General features: G+C 34.4%; 3 protein-coding genes and 1 long non-coding RNA gene across 4 annotated transcripts; 3 read left to right on the top strand and 1 right to left on the bottom strand.

The window, feature by feature from the left end:
* The first annotated feature begins 4,391 nt into the window (after positions 1-4,391).
* LOC112193303 (gibberellin 2-beta-dioxygenase 2) lies at positions 4,392-8,219 on the top strand. The gene is made up of 3 exons (XM_024333382.2): positions 4,392-4,914; positions 6,554-6,926; positions 7,663-8,219. Exons 1-3 carry the CDS (start codon positions 4,532-4,534, stop codon positions 7,945-7,947), a joined length of 1,041 nt encoding a protein of 346 aa, XP_024189150.1. The 5' UTR covers positions 4,392-4,531; the 3' UTR covers positions 7,948-8,219.
* A 5,782-nt stretch (positions 8,220-14,001) lies between these two features.
* Positions 14,002-16,322, top strand: LOC121052125. The gene is made up of 3 exons (XR_005808102.1): positions 14,002-14,167; positions 15,716-15,768; positions 16,282-16,322. It is a non-coding gene; the product is annotated as an uncharacterized LOC121052125 (long non-coding RNA).
* A 157-nt stretch (positions 16,323-16,479) lies between these two features.
* Positions 16,480-19,149, top strand: LOC112194476. Its single transcript, XM_024334710.2, has 8 exons — positions 16,480-16,908; positions 17,010-17,162; positions 17,317-17,433; positions 17,511-17,752; positions 17,845-18,057; positions 18,221-18,313; positions 18,398-18,496; positions 18,698-19,149. The coding sequence occupies exons 1-8, from the start codon at positions 16,857-16,859 to the stop codon at positions 19,040-19,042; spliced, it is 1,314 nt and encodes a 437-aa protein (XP_024190478.2). The 5' UTR covers positions 16,480-16,856; the 3' UTR covers positions 19,043-19,149.
* A 4,522-nt stretch (positions 19,150-23,671) lies between these two features.
* LOC112194475 lies at positions 23,672-24,319 on the bottom strand. Its single transcript, XM_024334709.1, has 2 exons — positions 24,313-24,319; positions 23,672-24,210 (listed from the first exon to the last, which is right to left on the bottom strand). The coding sequence occupies exons 1-2, from the start codon at positions 24,317-24,319 to the stop codon at positions 23,672-23,674; spliced, it is 546 nt and encodes a 181-aa protein (XP_024190477.1).
* Between the last annotated feature and the right edge of the window lie 532 nt (positions 24,320-24,851).

Below are 24,851 nucleotides of genomic sequence, written 5' to 3'. Positions count from 1 at the left end.
ACGAACCGGTCTTAGGGTGTTAGGGTTTCTCGAGGAAGAGAAGTGCTTTCTAGTTCATTTGGTTTATTGTTGCAATGAGTTACTTGAAAAAATTGACTCAATTGATGTTAGAACTTTGCTAGGACTTACACCCAAACACTAAAGTGTTAATTAAAATTGGACTTTAAAATTTATTGATGAATATTGAATTTGGAAGATAGAAGAAAAAAAATGGCAATATAAAAATATGATAGTTAGGCCCATCGTAATGGCCCGCAACCGAACCGAGCCACAGTGATATTCAGCCCAATCGAATATGTGCACCCACCTAAAAAGTAATCAGTTTGCGGTTTGAAATATGGCCCAACTGAATTGAGCGATTCCAAAACGGTTAAGCCCGCTCGAACCATGCCACTGCTCTCTTTTATTTCAATATCTGTTTTGTACAGTAACCAGATAACCATTGTTGTGGTCAATATGACATGGTCTACCAGAGGCTTTGATCTTGACAAGAGAAACTATAACAAGGATAATTTCCTCGTTTAGTCCACAAGTCAACTGTTTATAGCCAGAGTATTTGATCGCATTTCATCCATTATTGGCGCATTCATGTAATGACACGGTCTTACAATTGCTTCACAGAGGATCCTAGCTTGTCAAGACTCTTTTGGGGCAAGCAATATCTCTATCTAAGCGATAGTTGATCCAGTTTGAAAAATACCGTCCCCAAGCAATTTGCTTAATCAAAGTTTTTTTTTTATTTTTTATTTTTTTATATCAAAGCTGTGACTCGAGGAAAGAACCGAAATCGACCAAAAAAAGAGAGAGAGGAAAGAACCGACTTACAATATAATAACTGCATATGCATACTTCAGCAGACAAGTATCGGATCATCCAAATTATAATAGTACTATCTAGCTAAAACTAAAAGCTTAATTATACTGGTACGAGAAATAAGATTAATGTTGTATGGGCGTAGGTGATGATCATAATTCATAAGATAGGGACTAGCAGCATAATTAGTTAAGAGGGAGATCACCGATCACACTCATATATGCGCCATTTGTCGAGCGAGGAGGACTGCAGAGCCCACTGCGTTTTGTCACCATCTTCTAGGGAACTTTCTTGCTGTTTCACTCGGATGGAATTTCTTTAATGTCTTGGTCTGGTCTATATGTTTCTGCTCTAGCCGGCTCTCCACCTGAAATTAAGGATCGTGTTTCAAGGGCCTTGAGATCGGCAACCATTTCTGTATTATGTAACCTAATTGCTACCTATCTGTTAATTAATAACCTACTTTGATGCTAAATTAAAGTACCAGTGCTCTTTTTGGGGACGTACTGCTCATGATGATTTTTAATGGCAGATTCCATTATTCGGAGACTATTTTCTGTTTATCTTTCTTCTTCTTTTGATAGACATTTTTTTTTTTTGGCTGACTTTTGATAGACATTTGATACACATTAATGGAGCTATCCAGGGCCCTAGATAGTATAAATATCAATCACTTTCGAACAATATGGGGCTCAAACGCGAATACATTATACATTAGTGAAATATATATATATATATATATATATATATGTATCAGCACTTGCTTTAATTCATCAATTTGGAGAGGGTAGAATCTTTTTTTTATCATTAATACAACTTCCATTATTGTCATGCATGAACACTAAATTAAATTCTTTAATTTTCAGTTTTTCTGGTAGTAGGTGCGTCTATGATTGTAAAGAAGAAATTCCCCAATTAATAACCCAAGAAACGGAACAAGAAAAATTGCATGAAGAGGTCGATGTGTATTTTTCGTTTTCTTGTTTAATAAAATATGTTTTTGCGTGCATGCATGTGGAAATATGCAAATTGACAATTTGTTAATTAACCAGTTTGGATAATTGAATAAGTTTGATGCAAATTTTGCTCTTCTTCTGCTTCTGTGTTTGCACGTGGAAACACTTTGAATGTTTGACAATGTGTATATAACAGTCACCGCCGAAGACAACTGTTTGACAATGTGATTAACCTTTTAATTTGTATATAATTGTTTGGGTTAGGGAAGACCAACTCCACATGCGCGCATCTTTGTAAATCCAATGAAAATGATTAGAGAAAACTAGAGTAAAGTAATTTTAGTTTCAACACTTATAGGCCCCCATCAAAACCTAATTCAAGATTTGCTGGTCCTTTATTTAATTCTCAAAGAAAAGTCTATTACAACAAGAAACTAAATATAAAAATATGTAGGGTAACTAGGCACAAAATGGTCAAAAATAAAAGTATTTAAGGTATATTGAGAGGAATTGTTATCTATTTTAACATTATAACACTAAATATCAATATGGTATTGCTCTCTGGTAGTTGTTACACGCCCATTTTGCCAAAAACTATTAACCGGTTCTTGCTATGTTGCATGCCTTGGTAGAAATTGATATTTGATTGATAATGAAAATAATAAATCTCTTTCAGTTGAACTTTTCAACAAATTGGGATTGTTTTAACTTTCTTTTTTTTTTCTTTTTTTTTCAAGTGGGTTTGTTTTAACTTGAAGATGAGTGTCGAAAGAATGTTAAACTACATTTTTACCTTATATGTATGATGCAAAATCTTCTATCATCTGTCATACGCTCAACACTAACAACAACTCAAGTTAAACATAATTACATAAGGAACATGATGCTCCGCACTTGAGTTGGATTACAGAAGATCTTGGGATTAAAGTTTTATGTATGTATTTCACCCTACATTAGGCTTAAAGTTTATGCCTGCATCGTTCCCCTGCTCCCCAAAGCAAAAAAAGAAAGTGGGATTATATCTCCTTGTCATTACCTTCTAATTCTGAGTTTACGAATCGATCCCATGTAGACAGACTCAAATCAAGATTAGTATAGTTAATTAGTTTATACATTCTATTTTTTATAAAACAAATTAAGTATATATTATACTAAAAACAAACGTAGTAAAGGCTAATTAAACCAAATCGAACATGGCTATCCCTCAAAACTTGAAGACACATACCAACAATTCCTGTAACCCTTGGACATGGTTGTTTCATATAAAGAGGATTACTCTAAAAGTTAAGAATTTTTTTTTTTTTTTTTTTTTAATTCTCTAGGATCCCAATACAGTAAACATTAAACAGAACTCTAGAATAGAGCAAAACAAGGTGATAATTCTGCTAATCAAAGCATTTCCTCAGTATCAAATTAGCTTTTAGAAAAATATAATCAATACTAAGAGTAGGAAAAAAATATAGAAGAATGAATATATATATATATATATAAATATATATATATATATATATATATAGTAGGAAAAAAAAACATCAGAATGCAGATGGCAGGAACTTATATATTGTGTTTCAAAATGCTAAGAGTTATATGAACTTGAAGTAATGTCTGCTTGAGATTCCAAATTTTTCAATACAGATGAAACCCTAGCAATTCACTCTTATATATTTTTGATTTGTCGAAAATATCAGACTTGATGAGAAAACAAGAGGTGCACGTGTGGCTGGTGAGTTAGTAAAAGATGAAATAGTCAACAGTATGAACGATATATTTACGCGCAACTGGAATTTGGTCTGATAGCACTTAGTTTATGCCTCCAACTCTTTTTGAAAAGTGTTTGAAACAAAATCCCAATCAGAGGGGACAAACAGCCGCTACCAGCCTGTCCCCAGCCTCTCCTTATCACACTGTAACACTCTTAACCTTGAAAAAAACTACTTCTCTAAGCTTGGACGTGCAGAAACATAGATTTTATGTGTCCATCGTTCTCATCGAATCAATTGAAAGGCATGATATGTAATAATAAAGATAGTACATCATATGGATTATGTATTGAGTACTGTCCCGAGGTGAATCTTATTGTCTCACACATGATCGAGAAATAGTTTGTTTGATTTTAATTAACAGCTATTGTATCGCATCATTCACAATGATGGAGAAAAATACCATTGAACCAACTAGAACTCGGATTATAAGATTAAACTTAGATGTATGTCATTCTAATTTTCATTTTTACAACGAACACAATTTTGACCTGCCCTCATAAGCTAATCTAACTCTTCAATTATCAACAAGTTATATATTTATATAAAAAATGAAAACAAAGAAAAAACATGCCAAATCTTTGGGAAGTGAACATTTTTTGTTCTTTGGTGAAGATGGCAAGGGAACATTTACCCACTCCAAGGTGACAATACACAAACAATTCGCACGTCTTCTAATTCGTGCCAGTTACTTGGTTTGAACTTTGAATTATATACATCATCAACCCCTTCCCCTACCTAGAATAAAATAGTAATAATTGCCCTCTAGCTACTCTCTCTCTCTCCGTCTCTCTCTCTCTCTCTGTCTTTCTCTGTCTCTCCTTCTTGTATATAATGGCACCAGCTCAACTATGATCACACCTCCAAAGTACAAAGTTCAAATTCAAATTTAATTCCCCTAGCTGCATTCTTCTATATATATAAATATCTCGGATCACTTTCTTTCCCTCATCAATCATAATATTCTCTTAGTCCGGCCTTCCAAAAATAGAAACAAGAAGAATGGTTGTACCATCTCCTTCTCCGATGCGAACCAAGAAAACCAAAGCAGTAGGGATTCCCACCATCGATCTTTCGACCTACAACCGGTCGAAGCTAGCGGAACTGGTCGTCGAAGCCTGCGAAGAATATGGTTTCTTCAAGGTGGTGAACCATGGCGTTCCAAAAGAGGTCATTGCCAGGATAGAAGAAGAAGGGTTTGATTTTTTCGCCAAACCCGCGGCGGAGAAGCAACGAGCTGGCCCGGCTTCTCCTTTCGGTTATGGAAGCAAAAACATTGGCCGCAATGGCGACATGGGCGAGCTCGAGTACCTTCTTCTTCAATCCAATCCTCTCTCCATTTCTGAAACATCCAATGCCGTCTCCAATGACCCTACAAAATTCAGGTACATATTATTGTTTATACTCGTCATTTTTTTAATTAGTATGCATGTTACATTTCAGTTGACATTTCATAAATTAAATACACGAATAAAGAGATCTTTGAGTTCATGCCATTGGGCCTAGAAAGGAGGGAATTGGTTTTGCTGATGAATTGGTGAGGAAGAAGATTGTTTAGTATTAGATAATGCTTGGTCTCTTATAAAACGACGTCTTTCCTTATTGAAAAAGGAGGAAGGATTAGAAATATAGTACTTCAGAACTCTTTTTCAATACAATAGTATATTGTTTTACCTTGTTGTATATTAATTTTTTGGTCAATCTATGTGTTTGTTTCACGGACCTTGCTAGATAATAAAGAATTGTAGACCTTGGAATTAGTTGGATGTCACTCTCGTTCATAGTTTCATGGCATAGCACCATCCATGTCTATAGATTCCATATGGATTGGTCACCAAATTAATTCACCAAATTTAATTATAATCTGGATATTTACGCATGTCAATAATTTTACGGTTAAGAGCGTTTTTTTTTATTTTTTGGAAAAACAATTTAGAGTGAAATAAATTTTATATCAATCGGCAAGCCAACTTTACTCAGTTTTTTTATTTTATATATATATATATATATATTTTAGTACAAAAACACCCGAAGAAACACTAGGACAAACTAAAATCTTTGGTACAACCACGTATTCATTGTTATACAAATTTTTGCAAGGAGACTTTCTTTTTTTGTTAGCCAATCGGAGTGGATTTCTTCTCTATTAAAGGAGTCAATTTCTAGTAGTAATTTGAGGAAGATAGCGTAGCTAGCTAACGGCGACGGTTGCTTTGCTACTGTCAGCCATAATTTGAGGCACACACTTTTAGGGCCCGACTTTGAGTAGTTGGCAGAATTTTACCTGAACTTGGTGAGCCTAAACTTCCCATCATCGTTTTCTCTTTTCTTCATCACTATGATCGAACAGTACTAGTGCATTATGATAAAGTAGTAGTCTAGTACAGTATATTCCATGCATTTTAGAACTGGGGTCATCTCCTAGTACTCGATGCTAGAAACCTATGAATGAATCATGTGATCGATTTGATTGCAGAAAACTGACATGACTTGTGTGTGTGTGTCTATATATATATATATATATATTCTTGTATGAGCTCATCTTCCTGAGACAGGTTTTCGTTAATTTGTATGCACATTGTACGCATACTGATTTAAATTGTAACCAAATCTTGCACAATGGCTCCATGTCACACAAGATGATCATTCTGTGCTGGAGAACTAACAAAAAAAAATCATTATCAAGATATAACGTACACGTCATGACTATCAAGATATAACGTGCACGTCATGTACAATATATGATTCAACATTTCTTTTAACTAGGTAAAATTATTAATTTAGAAGACACCTGAGGCATTTTTACAAACATTGAGCACCAGTTATTAAACATGCAATAACAAATATAACAAATCAAAGTAAGTGAAAAGATGAAGAGAAAACTTGGAAGATAGGGCCCCTGGGGCATATACATCCGTTCTTCTCTTTCTATAAGTGAAAAATGGCTTTTCTTACCAAACACAGACCTGTATACTTTTGGAGTGGTGGCTAACTAATAACGTACATTGTTTTTCAAATATGTAGCTGCGTTGTAAACGACTACATAGAAGCAGTTAAAGAATTGGCATGTGAGGTTCTTGATCTGGTCGGAGAAGGTCTATGGGTTTCGGACAAGTCTGTATTCAGTGGCTTCATTAGAGACGTCCAGAGCGACTCGATTCTCCGGCTGAACCACTATCCACCACTGGTGGATAAGGACCCATCCGCAAAACTAGCTCATCCTTGTGCGAATAACAATACTAGGATTGGATTTGGAGAGCATTCCGACCCCCAGATTTTGACCATTTTGAGATCTAACGATGTCGGAGGCCTTCAGATTTCTCTTTATGATGGCTTGTGGGTTCCAGTCCCGCCGGACTCGAATGAGTTTTTTGTCATGGTCGGTGATGTCTTGCAGGTAATCATAGTCTATTTATCATTACTTTTTTTTTTTTTTTTTTTTTTAAAAAAAATGGGGCTCAAACTCCTGACCTCTTATATATGAGACCAAAGCCTTACCACCCCACCAAACACACACACCCTTATTTATCATTACTTCTTTTCTCTCATCTCTTTACACACACCCTTATCTCTTTACACCTAAGATAATTTTTCATCGTATTTAACACAAAAAGTTCCATACCATAATAACAGTAATAACTACAAAAAAAGATTTCTTTCATGATAAGAAAAGTCAAACATCATTCTTTTCGGATTTGAAAAATACACGAATTTCACACTGATCCATTTAAGAGATATTGTTTGTTTCCTCAGTTAATTATCATTGATCAACCTTGTAAATATAATACCATTTCTCATACATAAACTATTTTTACCCCTCTAAGGACTGATGTTATCACTTTGAGAACTAATATTACTATTTTCAGGACTCATATGGTAAACTAAGAAAATTTACCACTTTAAGGACTTATGTTACTACTTTGAAGACTAATATTACTATTTTGAGGACTCATTTGACAACTTTTAAGGCAATTATATGCATGTCATACGTTAACACATTATAGAATTTTCAGTAAATATAAAATCAATTATACAATCATATATATCAAACAAATGAATAATATTAGTAACGGTTAACATTCTCTTGTCCAATATTTCATTCGCTTACTTACGCATTAATCAATGTTATGCAGGCTTTGACGAATGGTCGGTTTCAGAGTGTGAGGCACAGGGCATTGGCTAACTCTGTAACGAAGCCAAGAATGTCTATGGTCTACTTTGGGGCACCATCCCTAAACGCATGGATCTCGCCCCTTCCTGAGATGGTGTCTCCCCAGAAGCCAAGTCTGTATAAACCATTCACATGGGGTCAATACAAGAAAGCTGCATACACTACACGTTTGGGAGATTCTCGTCTTGACAATTTCAAAATTACAAATAATCCATCTACATGCTTGGACAATCTTGTAGATCAATAGAATCAGTGGTTGATGATGATCATGTTCATATAGAGAGTAACATTTTGATTAATTAATAGGTAGCCAGGTATATAGTTAAGTTTAGTAAGTGTATATGTTTCATGAGTAGAGGGGTCACATATAGGAGGCAGTTGGTTGCGCTTTTCAATCTATATCAGTGGAATTTTTGCTTTGATTTTGATTTCTGAGCATTAATTTCCCTCTGATCTATGGTTGCATGTTTGGAGTTTTTTTTTTTTTGAAAGGGCATGTTTGGAGTTATTTGTTTGTTATTTTTTACTTATTAGTCATTATAGTTATAATGATTATATATATGGTTGCATCTGGATAAACTAGTATTCTTATAGCTGATCATTACTTGTATTTTCTGCCACCTTGGCATATTACATCTTCTTTGCACGCAAAGAAGTCTTCTGGTCAACTTAAGTTGGCAGCGGTGTTCAAGTAAGATACAATTAACAGTATGTGCAAAATATATAATTATTTATTTATATAGTAAAATTATACATGATATTAATGTTACGATACGTTCATATCAAGTCTAATTCTCATGTTTTTATCGAGTGAAAAATAATATTAAAATAAGAAAAATATTAGCAAAATAATCAAATTAGCTATGTCAACACGTGAAATCAATTAGAGACATGTTAAACATTAAGAAATAAAAAGAGATTATCTCTAATTTATTCTAGCATGTTTTATTAAACTTGCTCTGTGTGTGTAAACAAGTGGCCGGAGTCGCAATATGTTTCTAACTTCAACTGAAGTTATGCTATGTATTGGATTGATTGGATGGGAGCAAGGCCTCCTTTGTCGGAGTAGACCCTTTGTTCAAATTTTGTAAGACAAATATGTTAAATGTGTGGCACTGTTTTCTTTGTGTAGGGTTCTCCAACATATTATGACAAAAAAACAAAAAAAAGAGTTCTCCAACATAACCTACACAAGCAGAATTTAAACGATCCCAATTTTAGCTCGTTTTAAATTCAACAGGTGAGTAAGTGAAACACGACGTATCATGATAAGCTATTTGGTTGGTTGGTTCGACAAGGACAAACAATATCAAATCTAATATATTTTGTTGTCTTTGAAGTTTGAAGGACTAGTCTGGAAGCCACCAAAGGTCTAACAACCAAACTTTTCCGTCAGTCAGCTGTCCTGTTAACTGATATAGGACAAAGCAGGTAACACTGTGAACACTATTGTTATCTTACGGACAATTTGGGGACAATTCAGTAAACTGAAATTTACCATGATCAACACCACAATTTCACTGATCAATGCCATAATTTCCATAACACAAACTTGAAAATTCCACTACATGAACAATTATTTCTAACTAATCAACATCACAAAATCCAGTAAAAAGCAAAGAACATAGATTCCAAGAACATAAACCTAGTTGGAATTACCGAGAGTTTCTGAATATCGAACCGACGCCATGACTCGATGTTTAAACTAAAAAGGACCGGAAACCACTTCGCATCACCAAGAAGAAGCTATTGTCACTGGTCTCATCTGCTGTCGTGGCCAGAGTCAAAGAATCCGATCGGAGACCCACCTCATGCACATTAGAAGCGAATTCAAAAACCAATTATATCAACGTGTAGAGCATGATGAGTAGACGAAGTTTCTCAACTCATGGATGGCTCAGATTGCACGTCACCAATTTTTTTCTCTTAAATTAATTTTTATAATTTCAAAACTTCAGAAAATCGTAATAAATAGTTAGGGGTCCAAAAAAATCTCCAATAATTCTCACGAACTCTTCGAGTTGCGTCCTTTATCCTCAAGTCCATAAATGAGAGATTCCCATCAAGAAAAATTCAAGTTATATTTCTGAGGTCCCTAAACCATAAACTCAATTTTTAATAATTTCATTTTAATTCCTTAAATTTTTTCGAGTAGTAATGTGTAGCCATGTATTTGACATTACCTTAGCAAAAAAATCTTATATGTTAACGAAATACAGTCATCTAAATTTGCAGTCGCAATAAAAGCTCAAGGATAATTGACTTGATAGTAAATATGTGTCCAAAGTATTATTTTTAATTGTAGCATGTACATGTTAGTTCATCGTAGGAAATTATTTCATGCCAACCTCTAATTAGGCCATCTCCAACAAGAGGGCTATATGGTGACCTTTGGCCCTTTTTTCTAAAAGATGGGCTCCAACAAGAGAAGGTCCAACGGGCTAAAGATGAAGAGGGGGGTGGAGAGGGCTGAAAATAGAACTATGACCGGCCTTTTAGCTCTTGTTGGAACCCACGGCAAATCAGCTCAAGTAATCCCATGTGATGTAATGCATGGTTTGCATGCATTTCAAACAAAAATCTAATGACCCATAATAGAGAACTGTTGCTATCCAACAGTATGTAATCAAGCACTATTTACTATATACGAAAGTTGAGTTTCACTATTCTACTGTTCCTAAGGCAACAGTAAGGAACAGTTCACGAGGCTTAGGAATAGTCAGGAACAGTTTGTAGGGCTGGAAACACTACAACAGAAAGTCTTTTTAGCGACCAAGTTTTTTGCGAGGAATTTATTTTCCTCAGTAAATGTCACTTTTTACGAGGAATATTTCGATTCCTCACTAAATGTCATTAGGTTTTCTGCGAGAAACATATTTTCCTCACTATACACCACTTTCTACGACGAATATTTTTGTTCATCACTAAAAGTGACCATAGTTTGGTCTCCTAAATCATCATGTTATTAGCGAGGAAATATGAGACTAGGATGAGGAATTTTTTCATGGCGAAAACGACATTCAACGAGGAAATAACGATTTCGTTGTTATTAGTTTGGCGGAAAATTATGTAAAGCCGCCAAATTCAATGGTGACAAAATTATGGATTCCTCGCTAAAATCCCGTGTTTTACGATGAACTATTTCCTCGTGAAAAGAAGCAATTAGCGAGGAAATAATGATTTCGTCGTTATTAGTTTGGCGGAAAATTATGTGAAATCCACCAAATTCAATGGCGACAAAATTATGGATTCCTCGCTAAAATCCTGTGTTTTACGATGAACTATTTCCTCGTGAAAAGAAGCAATTAGCGAGGAAATAACTATTTCGTCGTTATTAGTTTGGCGGAAAATTATATAAAACCCGCCAAATTCAATGGAGACAAAATTATGGATTCCTCCCTAAAAGCCCGTGTTTTACGATGAACTATTTCCTCGTGAAAAGAAGCATTTAGTGAGGAAATAACGATTTCGTCGTTATTAGTTTGGAGGAAAATTATGTAAAACCCGCCAAATTCAATGGCGACAAAATTATGGATTCCTCGCTAAAAGCCCGTGTTTGACGATGAATTATTTCCTCGTGAAAAGAAGCAATTAGTGAGGAAATAACTATTTCGTCGTTATTAGTTTGACAGAAAATTATGTAAAACCCGCCAAATTCAATGGCGACAAAATTATGAATTCCTCGCTAAAAGCCCGTGTTTGGCGGGCCGGCTCGTCAAAAAGCCAACAAAAACCTAGCCCGGCCCGCCAAAAACCCCGCTAGGCTCGACCCGTAAAAGCCCGTAAACTATTATATATGTATGTTTATATATATATATATATATCTCTATATATATATTTATAAACACACATATATCTATATAAGTTTATATATTTACAAACACACGTACATATCTATATAAGTTTATATATTTACAAACACACACACATATGTGGAAGTTCTCATTATCTCATACTTCTATATAGATTATGTGCATATATATTCTACATATCATGACGATGATTGACAAATTCGATCGGATTCGAAAATATGGTGAAATTGGCTAAATTTTTTACCACGCTCATAATTTATTGTAATAATTCCATCCAACGGTCGGTTTTTCCATTTTCTTTGAATTGATAGGGGTTGCTCTTTGGAGTGTATGATATATAAATATAGGTTTATAAGAGTAACTAAGTTTGACCTAGTTGATCGAATTCGAAACGAGAACCAAATTGGCTAGATTTTTTACAACCACCATAAAATATTACAATGTCTCCATCGAGCGGTTTGGTTTCTCTAAATTCATTTTCCACTTCATGGTTGTTTTATAATGAACCTCAACAATTTAAATGCAACATACAAATCATACAACTTCATGGTCCTAATGTATAGATCACTTCTGCAAATTTTCAGCCAATTTGATGATCGTTAAGGCATCCAAAACTGCAATTTACCATTATAAACACGAACGGTTCCGGTTCGACAGATTCGGTCCATTCGTGTAAATTGCAGTTTTGGATGCCTTAACGATCACCAATTTGGCTGAAAATTTGTAAAAGTGATCTATACATTAAGACCTAAAATCTGAATGGTTAAGATGTGAAAATATGATCTAAAAGTTGGTCTAATGCCTATCCCTATAAAAGACCAAAAAAAAGGATCCCTTAGTGAAAGCCCTATATACAGATCCTATCCAGAACGGAGCTCGGTTTTGAAAATTTACTTGTGAAGTTTGAGTTTTTGGTCACTTTTCGGTCACATATCCACATCTCGACCGTTCAGTTTTTAGGTATTAGCGTATAGATCGTCTCTGCAAATTTTCAGTCAAAATGATGATCGTTAAGGCGTTGAAAATTGCCTTAAAGCTAGTCCGGTTCAGGTTGACAGATTCAGTCCGTCCATTGGTTTAAGCGAGTTAGATACCTTAACGATCATCAATTTAGCTGAAAATTTGCAGAGATGATCTATACACTAGTACCTAAAAACTGAACGGTTGAGATGTGGATATGCGACCGAAAAGTGACCAAAAACTCGAACTTCACACGTTACTTTCAAAGTGGAGCTCCGCTCTGGATAAAATCTGTATATATATATATATATATATGTATATGTGTGTATATATATATATATATGTATATGTGTGTATATATATACATACATACATATATATAGGATCTATATATATATATATATCCTATCTAGAGTGAGGCCTCACTCTGAAATTAACGTGTGAGGTTGGAGTTTAGGGTCACTTTTCGGTCTCATATCCACATCTCGATCGCTAAGTTTTTAGGTACTAATGTATAGATCATCTCTTCCAAATTTCAGCCAAATTGATGGTCGTTAAGATGTTGAGAACTGCCTTAAAGCTAGTACGGTTTAGGGTGGACATATTCAGTTCGTCCATTGGTTTAAGTGAGTTAGATACCTTAATGATCCTCAATTTGGCTGAAACTTTGCAAAAATGATCTATACACTAGATTTTTCGAAGGGATTGTGCCTTGACTAGATTGTATCTCAAAGAGATTGTACCTCATTCGGATTTTTCCTTGAGCAAATCTCTCGTCACTTAAATCCTCCTTAAAGAGTTTCATCCTATCAAGATCCTCCTCTACAAGTTATTTTCTCCTCAATTAGCTATTCACGCCTTGACCGGATATTTCCACCTTGATCAGATATTCCCACCTCAAACCAGATATTTCAACCTCGACCAGAATTTCCTACCTCGACCAAATATTTCCACCTCAATTAGATATTCCCGCCTTAATTAGATATCTCCACCTTAACAGGATATCTCCTATAAACAAGAAATCTTCTTATTGAGAATATAGAAAAACAGGTAAAAAAGATAATCAAAAACTACATACTATTTTGCTATTCCCATTAGATTGAGAAGTTTTCACATTTCTAATAGATTAAGGGTAAATGCTCTATAAGAGACACACCGACATATACTATAAGATTACCAATGAATGACATGTGCTAAGTGTTTATATTTGTCGGAATCATTTTTTTTCTTTACCTTTCAAATGGTCAATGCGATAATGACGTATCTAATTTTATAATCATTATTCATATGCATAAGCATTATTCATATTCATGCTTTTAAAATTATGATGGAAATATCATAGACTTCTCCACAATTAAAAACCGTTAAGATATTCACAATCATAGAGATACCCTAAACCCATTTTTATTTTTATAAACACATTTTTATTTTTATAAATGACATATTGAAGGATTAGAAAGATGAAAAAAAAATTAAAAATAAAGAAGCGGGACATTTTGGTTTCATTTACTGAAGGGGGAGGGAAAAAAAGAAGAAGAAGCGCTAATCTAAAAAGGAAAACAATTAGAGATAAAACCTAAAAGAAACAAAACTCAATTCTCTCTCTCACGGCGATCTCGTCGACCTTCATCTTCATAATACGTCTTTGAGCCTCCCTCTCTGCATCTCCCATCTTTGAAGCTCTGATCTCTGCAGGTAAGACTACATTCATCTTTCTTCCTCCTTACACATCATTATTGTATAGTTTGATTAACGAAAATCTTATTTTCAAGAACACAATAAAGGTTTCGATCGAATTGGGATTGAATTGAATTGGGTCTGGGTTGAATTGAATAATTACCAGAAACTATAACCCAGTTGTCCATCTGCAAAAGATAGTGATGATGATGATTTAGGAGTTTGCTACTGTAAATATCCTATGATTGATGAGTTTAATTTATGGTTGAAGAATTCAGATTGTGCTCTTCTTGAAATTTTTTATTTGTTTATTATATAATGAAATTGATTCTGATTTTCATCAACTTCTTTAAGCCTCTAACATCCTCTCTCTAAAACTCTTCTTTAAATTTGTTGCTATGCATGTATACCTCGATTGTCTTGATCGTCTTTACTGTTCAATGGCTTTGCCTTAATTTGCAGCTATTCAGTGTATATTTGATAAAATATTAGAATGGTTTGATGGTCTTCCTCTTAGATAGCAAGCAATCGGGCAAGGCAGAAAGTTAATGCCATAAACAAAGGGAAAAAAAACTTGCGTACGAGCTAGTCTACTAAATCCATGTATAAGTTGTATCTCAATTTATTTGTTTCTAGTTTTTCTTTTCCCTAATTTAAATTGAAGTTGTCCTTTTGGTTAATCGATTTAGGAGTCCATTGTTTATCTTATAGCTTAATTCCTCTTATATAAAAAGTTCTTGTCGTAGTTAGAAGATTAAGGATTCATCTTTTTTGGTTTTTTGCTTTGCGGCTTCATATTGCTTTTTTTTTTTTGTCATCTTCCTTTGCTGCGATTTTCTGTTTTACTTTTGTAGTCTTCTTTTGTAAATTTTGCATTAGCTTGTTCCTCTCTTCTGGGGATGGGACTAGTAATTGCAGACGGCTGGGCCTGTTAACTTCTTGCTATGTGAGATTTGACTTAGTTTTTTTTTTTTTCTCTGATTGTTCAATTAATATTTCTTTACTTGTGGTTATTATCTCTACTTGTGATTAATGCAATACTAGCTATCTAGCTAGCTAACTTGTCAACTAAAAGTTCAAGTTCATAATCATCAGTGATCGTGTGTTTTGTTAAATTGACTTAAAGTATTGTCGTTTCTCTTGTAGTCTGAAAAAAATGCTTTGGGCTTCACAGTTATAGACTTGGTATCCTAGCCCTATATAATAGCACTACACATTCATAATACTTTGCTATGAAAAGGAATGATTTCTTTTTGTGTGTTTTAATTTATAGATTTCTCTGCTAGCCCTATATATGCTTGGTTCAGTGATTAAATTTATAGGTTTCTCTGAAAAGAATTACAATTAGTAACCAACCAAATCTACGAGTCATCTCCTGTTATCAACATTTTTATTTGAGAAGTGAAACCTTGATAGCAAATCATTTCTATCTACATAAATGAGATCTTGGACTACATAATATGTAAATCTTGTAACTCTTGTGTTATCATTCTTTATGTAGAATACATCCAGTTGTAAGAGTGGAGAATTCATTACCTATTGATCCTTAAATTACCTTTTGTGCAGGAAAGAGTCTGGAGCATTTCCAAAATTTAGCTCAAGTAGTTCAAGATATTAAGGTAATCATTTTGTTCTGTGTACGCAGAATTTTTTTAGCTTCCATTTTAGTCTTACAATCAGTTACTTTATTTGATGATAGGATCTATATTAACCTTCTATAAAGCTGAAAAATTAATGATTGGAATCCTTAATAAAGGAAGATAGTATATAATTGTGGAGGAGTTCTGTAGATGGGTTTACACATGTCTAAATGAGCATATAATGGAATATCTAATGGTGTTGGGTATTATGTGTTAGGGGTGTATATATATAGCTAGATTGATAAGTAAAGAAGGTGTTGGCTGAGGAAGAGTAACTGGGTCTGCTTGCAAAGATTCAGTTTAAGTAAAGCTGGATCAGAATTTATAAAGAGTAAAAGTCAAACAAGTTGAGAACAATACTATAGGAAAGAATTGAGTTAAAGATGCCCTGGGAATAGAGTTAGAGATTACTTACTGCTTTTTGTTTATCTCATGCACTACTCAAAAAAAAAAAAAAAGGCTTTCTAACAGAACCTGGTGCATAAAATGCAGGTTAGATGACAATTCGATCCTCAAACAGAGCCCAAAATTAGTCAGTGTCATCACCAGGTGAGTTATATTCTCTTATTTTTTATATGTATAATATATACTCTATGCTAATTTGTATGTGTGTTGATAATATATAAGAGTTTGATTATGCACAAGAACCGTAGATGCATTCCCGGCGTGTGCGTAGGATAGCATAGATGGTGACCGGATGAAATTTAATTTTGATTGCTTGATCATGAGAATTTTGAATGTTTTGACTTTTGTTTTTGATGATTGAGTGATGTTTCTTGTGCTTTCATGACCTGTTATTCATGCTTGTGTGGAATTATACATGTTCATTGCTTTCTTCAGTAGGTTTACTAGTACATAAAATAGAAGGAAAATAAAAGATATTGTGATTATAATTATTAAAACAAAATTAACATATAAGTTTTTCTTTAGGATGGACCGAAGTTGGATGTACTTGAAACATAGATTTCAACCAGAATTTACCAATGGTCTCAAATTATTTATGGATGCTGCAAAAGAACACCTGAACATAGAAAATAAGACACGTTGCCCTTGTCGTGATTGTAAAAATGGAGAAACGTCTTCGTTCGAACGTTTCCGGTGCCCAAAAGGCTAATGTTGGTATGTACAATACAATTTCTTTGCTACAAACATAGTATGTAAATATAGAATTATTTTATTTATTTCACTCATGATTACTGAAAATCATGTTAAATGAACAGGTGTCACTGTGACAAAACGGCGACGTGTACAAGCAAATGAACCTTCACTTCCAAATTCTTTGCAAGATGAACTCGATGTTCCTGATATGCCTATCTCTAATAGAACTACCCAAAAGGCTATTGCTAGTACCATTATCCAAAGGCCTAATGTTGGTAAGTTAGACTCTGACCATTTTGAATTAGGTTATATATATTCTTTATGGGTCTAAAATAACTACTGCAATCTTAAGTTATTTCAACCCATGACTTGATTCCCAAAAAAAAAAAAAATAGAAATCATAAGTTAAAATTACATTGATTATAACAGGTGACTCAATGAATGCACACGTTCAGTGCCAAACTACTAACCAGCCATCAATAAATGCTACAACTGAAGGGTTGAATGATGCTAGGACATCAGTCGATATCCAAGGATCTACTACAGGTACTCATTGTGTTGCTTTGTTGTATTTAAAATTTATTAATTATACATGTGTACTTCACTAATTAAATTTTTAATAGAAGGTCCAGAAAAAAAAGTGCGTGGAAAGACAAGAGGTTTAAATGTTGATAAGGTGCATGAGCAGCTTGGTACTAAAATACCTGTGACTTTCAAGAAAGAAAATGGCAGACCCACAGATCCATATGCGGAAATGTTTGCTAATGAAATTGGATTCACCATTGGGAACCATGCACCTCTAAATGTGAAAAAATGGAAGGAAGTAAAACCAGAAGATATGACAAGTTTGATCAAAAGAATAACTGTGAGTGATTTTTTTTTTCCTAAATAATTTTCTTATTTTATTATATAACTATAGTAAAGTATTTTGTCTAACATTAAATTATTTATATGCAGACTAAGTACAACATTGACATGTCTCTACCTTGGGTTAAGAGATATGTGAATAAATCTTTTGGAACAGTGTTTGCTAACTTCCGTTATAAGCTGAAGAAGCATTTTGAGCAATTCTCAACAAAAGAGGAAGCATTAGAAAATAAACACAAAGATGTTAAAACTGAAGAAGAATGGGCTTTTCTGTGCACTTATTTTTCTAGTGAAGATTTTCAGGTACGTACAAGATTGTTTGTTTATTCTTTTTATTTTTGCTATAGTTGCTTTTCAAATACTACACTAATTTTGTTAATAATTTCTACATTTCAGTTTGCTTTTTAATGATAAGAACATAAAATTACAATTCCAAAATAATTATTTGATATGTTATACTTTCCAGATTGTTTCAGAGAAAAATTCTATTAATAGGTCACGTTTGAAATATCACCATAAAGCAGGGTCGAAGTCTTTTATGTTGCACCAAGAACAGATTGTAAGTTATCTATATAATTTTATTAATTAATATATTGTAACTATTATACATGTCTTAACAACATTTTTTTGTTTAATGCAATAGGATGCACAATCAGGGGAGATGCTAGGTGCAATTGAACGCTTTGAAATGGAGTACAAAAGCATTAAAAAAGGTTGGGACTTGGGAGCGAAAGAATTATGGGTAAGTGACCTATTGATGTATATAATATAATTTGAATTATAGATGTATAACTATATATGCATATTCATACGTAGATATGTATTTATATAAAAAACAATTACATAGATTAAGATGATGAATATACCTATACATTACAAGAGATTATTTTGATTTACTAGGAACTAAGCATACACACTTAAATGTATTTTCTTTTATTTGCAGGATCAAATGGTTAAGATGCGAACTGAGACAACCCTTCCTGATGGGACTCGAACTATGAATGATGATGAAATATGTGCAAAGGTTCTTGGAGTAAAATCAGGCTACATCAAGGGTTGTGGTTTTGGCCCTAGGCCTCCACCATCTAGCACTTCTCGATCGTCACTAGATGAAATGTCTGAGAAGAATAAAGAGTTAGAAGATATACTTGAAGAGACCCAAGATACTATAAAGGCTCAACAAGAAAAGATTGATGCACAAAACGTGTTGATCCAAGAATTGCAGAAGCAAGGCAAAAAGTTTGAGCAGTTCATGGCAACCTTTATGAACCAACAAGCATCAAGTTAGTTATGCGTATCTAGGATTTAGTATCAGTTAAACAAGTTAATTGATTTTTGGATCATTTTTAGTTCAGTATTGACTTTAGACTATTCCAATTAGTAGTTATGGTAGACAACATTATAAATTATTATTTTGTTTATTGTTTAACTAGTTTTGAATAAGAATCCTCTTTTTAGAATAAAATAATATGTATCGCTGGCAGGTCGTATCGTAATAAGAAGACAACTGCAACAAAAACAAATTTCCTCGCTATAGATTAAAATCAATAACGACAAAAATAAATTTTCTCACTGTAGACTGTAGATCCTACACTGATGGAAACACATTCCTCGTTGAGTATCTTTATCGAGAAAACTTTTTCTTCTTGAAAAAGATACATATTACGATGAAACAAAATTTCCTCGCTGAAATCAGTTTATAGAGAGGAAAAACTTCCTCGTCCAAAGTTATTTATAACGACGAAAATATTTTTGTCCCAAAAACTGTAGTCCATACACCAACGAAAAACACATTCCTCAGTGTTGAGTATCTTTATCGAGAAAACCTTCTCATTGAAAAGATACATTTTACGAAGAAACAAAATTTCCTCGCTGAAAACAGTTTATAGCGAAGAAAAACTTGGTCGCCCAAAGCTATTTATAACGACGAAAATATTTTCGTTCCAAAAACTGTAGTTCCAACGCCGATGGAAAACATATTCCTCATTGTTAAGTATCTTTAACGAGAAAATTTTTTCTCACTGAAAGAATACATGGTACAATGAAACAAAATATCCTCGCTAAAAAAGGTTTACAGCGAGAAAAAGCTTCCTCACCCAAAGCTTATAACGACGAAAATTCGTCGCAGAAAAAGTAGTTTAAATATTTTATTTATTTACATTTTTTAATTTTAGTTATCATTGGCGAGGAAATAATTAATTTCGCGACGAAATCTAGTATGTCGGAAAATATATTTAACGACTATTTTCTAATTGTTGAACTTTTTTAACGAGAAAAAAGTATGGGTTTGAGTGAGGAAAGAAATTGTCGCTATAGAATAACAGCGAGACAAATAGATTTCATCACGGAAAGGGTTTGACGAGGACATTGTTTTTTCGTCACTAAACCTTTTCTTGACGAGCATTCTCCGACGAATTGAAGACGAAAAGAATTTCCTCGCGGAAGTACTTCCGCGACGAAATGTCTGTTTTTAGCGAGGAATTTGTTTCTCGCAAATGAGGTTTTTTGTTGTAGTGAAAAAACCGTTCTGCCCTCCTTTGAGATTTTTTTTGTTCTGCTGTGGATCGATATGATCTTCTTCTCTCTTCTAGAGCCGTCTACTCTAATCCCTCACACGGGAGTCAAAATCCACCTCACAAAGAACTGTGTTGATGACTATAACTTCCAAAACAAAGCCGACCCAGAAAACCACTTCTCAGACCAGCACAAAGCCACCATCTTTGCTGCAGAACCAAGGTTAGCAATTGAATTTTTAGGGTATTGACTCTTCGAGATGATCGGTTTTAGCACTCGATAAAAACTGTGTTTGTTTTGTGTTTTTTTTTTCCCGTCCGGATTTTTGTGTTCGGTCAATACAGAGAAAGAGGCTAGACGAAAGAAAGGGAGAACATAATGGGAAAGAAGGAAGAGAAGGAGAAGAGACAGACTGGAAGCTCTTGAATTTAAAACAACACAAGTGGAAGGTATTTGTGGCTTTTTGAGAATTTGATTTGAAATTTCTTCTGGGTTGTATATTTGATTGGTCAAGGATTGGATTTGAAATTTTTTTTCTGGGTTTGTTATAATGTTATTTAACAAGAAACAACTAGAAAAGCTAAAGCGGCATATTCGAAATAAGGAATCACAACGTGCCGCTCACAACTCTCCCAACTCCATGATCAAAATAGTTAGAAAGAAAGGGATTTTTGTGTTTGGTTATCTTTTGCTTTGGGATCTTGGTGATTGATTGCAAAGGTTTCAAGGTATGGTTTTGATGTTTGGCAATTTTCTGCTATTGTTTTTCTTAACTTTTGTGTGCTTTGGTGTTTGATTCCGTTTTTTGTTGTTGTTGGTTTTGAATTCATATTGGTTTTGACGTTTTAGGGGTTTGGTTTATCTTCGGCTTTGGGATCCTGGTGATTGATTGGAAAGGCTGCAAGGTATTTGCTGCTTTATTATTGTGGATCCTCTATATGCAAATAAACGCTTTGCCTTAACTTTGATTCATTGCATTGGAGAGAATGATTAGTTTGATTTAAATTTCTTTTGACTAACATGAGAACTGTTGGTCTGATATGATGAGCGTCCATATTAGAGTTATGGGTGATATGTAATTTTGGTAAAAAGCTAAGCTGGTTTTGCTCATAGATATTCGTGATGCAGTATGATTTACAAACATAAAAAATCTTTTCTGATTACATTTTTTACTTTCCTCTCTGTTCTGAAGCATTTACAGAACTATAACAACTTCGTATTGTAAGTTGCCATGTGGATGATACAAAAGTCACCTTGAATGTTTGTTTGGATAAGCAATTTATTGGTGAGGGGTTGTATTTTCAAACTGTTTCGATGTGAAATGTTCCCTACTATCGCCTTAGGAATAGTAGAATAGTGAAACTCAACTTTCGTATATAGTAAATTTGCTCTTCCTCCTTTATGTCTGTGTCTACAAAAATGTTGTCAATTGCTTTGAGCTATAGAAGTGATATGCTAACTCATAGAAACTATTATCATTGCAAAGCAACTTTTCAACTGTTTAAAAATATGAAGTTGATTTTAAATTTTGGAAAACTACAAATTTTCCACTGCCATGAAATCACAATAGAGATTGAAAGTTATTATGAAATAAAATTTCTATTTTGCCACTGTTTACTTTGCAATTGAAGGGATTGCTAACATTTTGTATTATGCAGGGCAACCACTACCTCAGAACTGTGTTGATCAATCTAGCTAGAAGGATTCCCTTTTTGAAGCATCTTTCTCCTACTTTGCTCTTGGACCTTGCTTTTGTAGACATGTAATGTATCTAATATTTGTAAATGCAATATTTCTGACCTAAATCATATTGACAATATACAAATATCTTCTTCACCTCAATCAACACTTTTTTTTTTTCATTTCATTCGTAATAGTAAACCCTGCAGCAACGCGCGGGCAATCTTGCTAGTAATTATACATGCATGAGGAACTAGCCATTGGCTTTAGTTTTTTATTATTTTTATTTTTTATTATATATGTATATGTGTGTGTGTGTGTATTCCTAATGGTAATATTTGTGATTCACCAAAAAAAAAAAAGGGGTAATATTTGTGTTACCAAGAAAAAAAGGGTCATTTTTTTTCCCACTTTACCTATATATACATACATTCTATCTTCCTAATTTCTCACACTTTCTACCTTCTCCAACACCACTTCTACTTATTTGAAGCATGTCCACTTCTTCTATGAAACATGTGAATTGGACAAGAAAAGAGGATGAACCTCTTTGTGTTGCATATATGAAAGTCTCCAAAAAATCTACGAAAGGTAATGGCTAAAAGGGAGACGGCATTTGAAAACAAGTGGAGCGGAAATTAATTGACGGCTTCAATGACAATTCTCCAAATGCAAGATCAGATGAAAGTTGTAAGTCTCGATGGGAAAAATTTCTCTTTCCATACATGAATAAATGGCATTCTTGGGTCACACGTTCCAAGAGGAGGCTTCATAGTGGAGCAAATCACAGAGATCAAGTGAGATTCATTTCATATATATTTTTTATGTATTGTACTTCAATATCATTTCATGAATTATTATTCTTATTTATTGTTGTTGAAAATATTGTTATTGCAACACCTCGCGGGGGATATGTTTAGGGAAGACATGAAAGGAAAATCGTTCCATTTTCATAGTTACTATGATTGTGCAACGGTTGGGTGACATTTGACACACCCTCACAAGAACATTTTGGTCCACCCCCTGTGCAAAGAAACCTCCTGGTGTCCATGAAAGATGATGATGATCATGTCGATAGTAATTCAACACCAACTTCATCTAGGGATCCGATTCCTAGGCCAATGGGAAGAAATTCTGCAAGAAGAAAGCAAATCAAGGACCAAGAAAAGGAGAAGCATGGATCGATTGCGAAAGATAAAGCAAAGGCGGAAGAGGCAAAAGTAATAAGGGATAAGATGAAGGAGGATCGACGAGAGAGAGATAGAGCAGAAGCTATTTTAATGATGCAAACTGTTAATTTTACTCCAAAGAGCAAGACTTATTTTGATGGGAAAATGAGAGAAGCACTTGATAAGCTAAGCGCACAGGAGTTGTTTCCGCATACCGGCTCAGCATCGAATGACTATCATCCACAAATGTCATTCGATGAAGACGAATTTTAGTTAATATAAATGAGTTTCTTTTAAGTGCATGTATTTTTTAATTTATTTATTTTGTATCATGTTAATGAAGTTTATGTAATATTTTATTTATGAAATAAATGGTGAAATTAAAGTAGAATTTAGTAAACTTTTATTCATTACAATGGAAAACAAACAAGCCACACAATAAAAGTTAAAGCAAATAAAAACAAGTCACACATAAAAAAAAAAAAAAAAAGACCCGAGCACTATGACATAATTATTATTAGGATGACATTGTAATTGTCAGACCCCTAGCCTCTTCATCCTCGTCCTCTTCTTGACCAAACATGTTTGACAAGATCTTTTCGTAGAGTACTATTTCCAATATGAGAGTGTACCATCCGGTAACGAAACATGTATTCTGCCCTTGTAATTTGTCCGGTTCTTGGATTAAGAGGTAAGTTTGGGCCATCATATATTTTTGCTCGAGCTCTCCTTGACCTATTTGAGTTTGGTTCATCATCATCGGACTCATCATTATAGTAGTCATCTCGCTCATCCTTCACAATCATGTTATGAAGTATTATGCAAGCCAACATGATTGTCGATAATGAATCATTATCCCAACCTCTTGCAGGTTGCCTAACTATTGCATATCGTGCTTGTAGAATTCCAAATGCCCTTTCAACATCCTTGCGGTACGCCTTCTGTTTTATGGAAAAATACTCCTCCTGTTCATTCTCAGGTTGTCTGATAGATTGCACCAGCGTCGCCCACTTAGGGTAAATACCATCAGCAAGGTAGTACCCAAACTCATAAGGAGTCCCATTGATATAGTAGTTAAGATGTGGTGCCTGACCTGCTGTGACAGCATCAAACAAAGAGGAACGTCCGAGAACAGTGATGTCATTTTGAGCTCCCGAGATTCCAAAGAAAGTATGCCAGATTCAGGTATTGGGACTTGCCATAGCTTCGAGAACAATGGTTGGCTTTTTTGATTTGCTGCTAAAGCTACCCTGCCATCCCACTACACAATTCTTCCACTACCAATGCATGCAATCAAGCGAACGTATCATTCCAGGAAACCCTCGTCGCTCGAAGGTAGTGTTCTTGATAAATGGTGACAATAGTACTACAAAATCGACTAAGATTCTCAATGGCGGTTGATTCCAGCATACAAAATGATTCATCTAAGGAATCAGTCGAGCATGCAGTGGCTAGCATCTGGTGTGCGCACATTAATTTTTGGTGAGGCGAGAAGCCTGGACGCCTAACACAATCTTGTGACTACCTAAAATATGGGTTTACCATCTAGACATGCCCTAACATGTGGAGGAACACTTCACGCCTCATTCTGTAAGGTCGTCTGAAAGTTTCGGCAGGATACACAGGGTCAAGCTACGAAGTAATCATTTAACAATTTTTCATTAGCTACCTCATGTGATTGATGACAGGTAGTGCAGCCGGGAACAGAACCACCCCATAGAGGTTTGTTGAAGT

Source organism: Rosa chinensis, chromosome 3, assembly GCF_002994745.2.
Source record: "Rosa chinensis cultivar Old Blush chromosome 3, RchiOBHm-V2, whole genome shotgun sequence".
Lineage (NCBI taxonomy): Eukaryota > Viridiplantae > Streptophyta > Magnoliopsida > Rosales > Rosaceae > Rosa > Rosa chinensis.
Note: the sequence above shows the minus strand (reverse complement) of the source record. Positions and strands in the feature narration are given on the sequence as shown.

Excerpts from the sequence above, each read along its gene's own strand:
- LOC112193303 (XM_024333382.2), top strand. The coding sequence starts at position 4,532 with ATGGTTGTACCATCTCCTTCTCCGATGCGAACCAAGAAAACCAAAGCA. Across the intron at positions 4,915-6,553 it reads AATGACCCTACAAAATTCAG|CTGCGTTGTAAACGACTACA; the intron begins GTACATATTATT and ends TCAAATATGTAG. Across the intron at positions 6,927-7,662 it reads TGGTCGGTGATGTCTTGCAG|GCTTTGACGAATGGTCGGTT; the intron begins GTAATCATAGTC and ends AATGTTATGCAG.
- LOC112194476 (XM_024334710.2), top strand. The coding sequence starts at position 16,857 with ATGGAGAAACGTCTTCGTTCGAACGTTTCCGGTGCCCAAAAGGCTAAT. Across the intron at positions 16,909-17,009 it reads TGCCCAAAAGGCTAATGTTG|GTGTCACTGTGACAAAACGG; the intron begins GTATGTACAATA and ends TTAAATGAACAG. Across the intron at positions 17,753-17,844 it reads GTTTGATCAAAAGAATAACT|ACTAAGTACAACATTGACAT; the intron begins GTGAGTGATTTT and ends ATTTATATGCAG.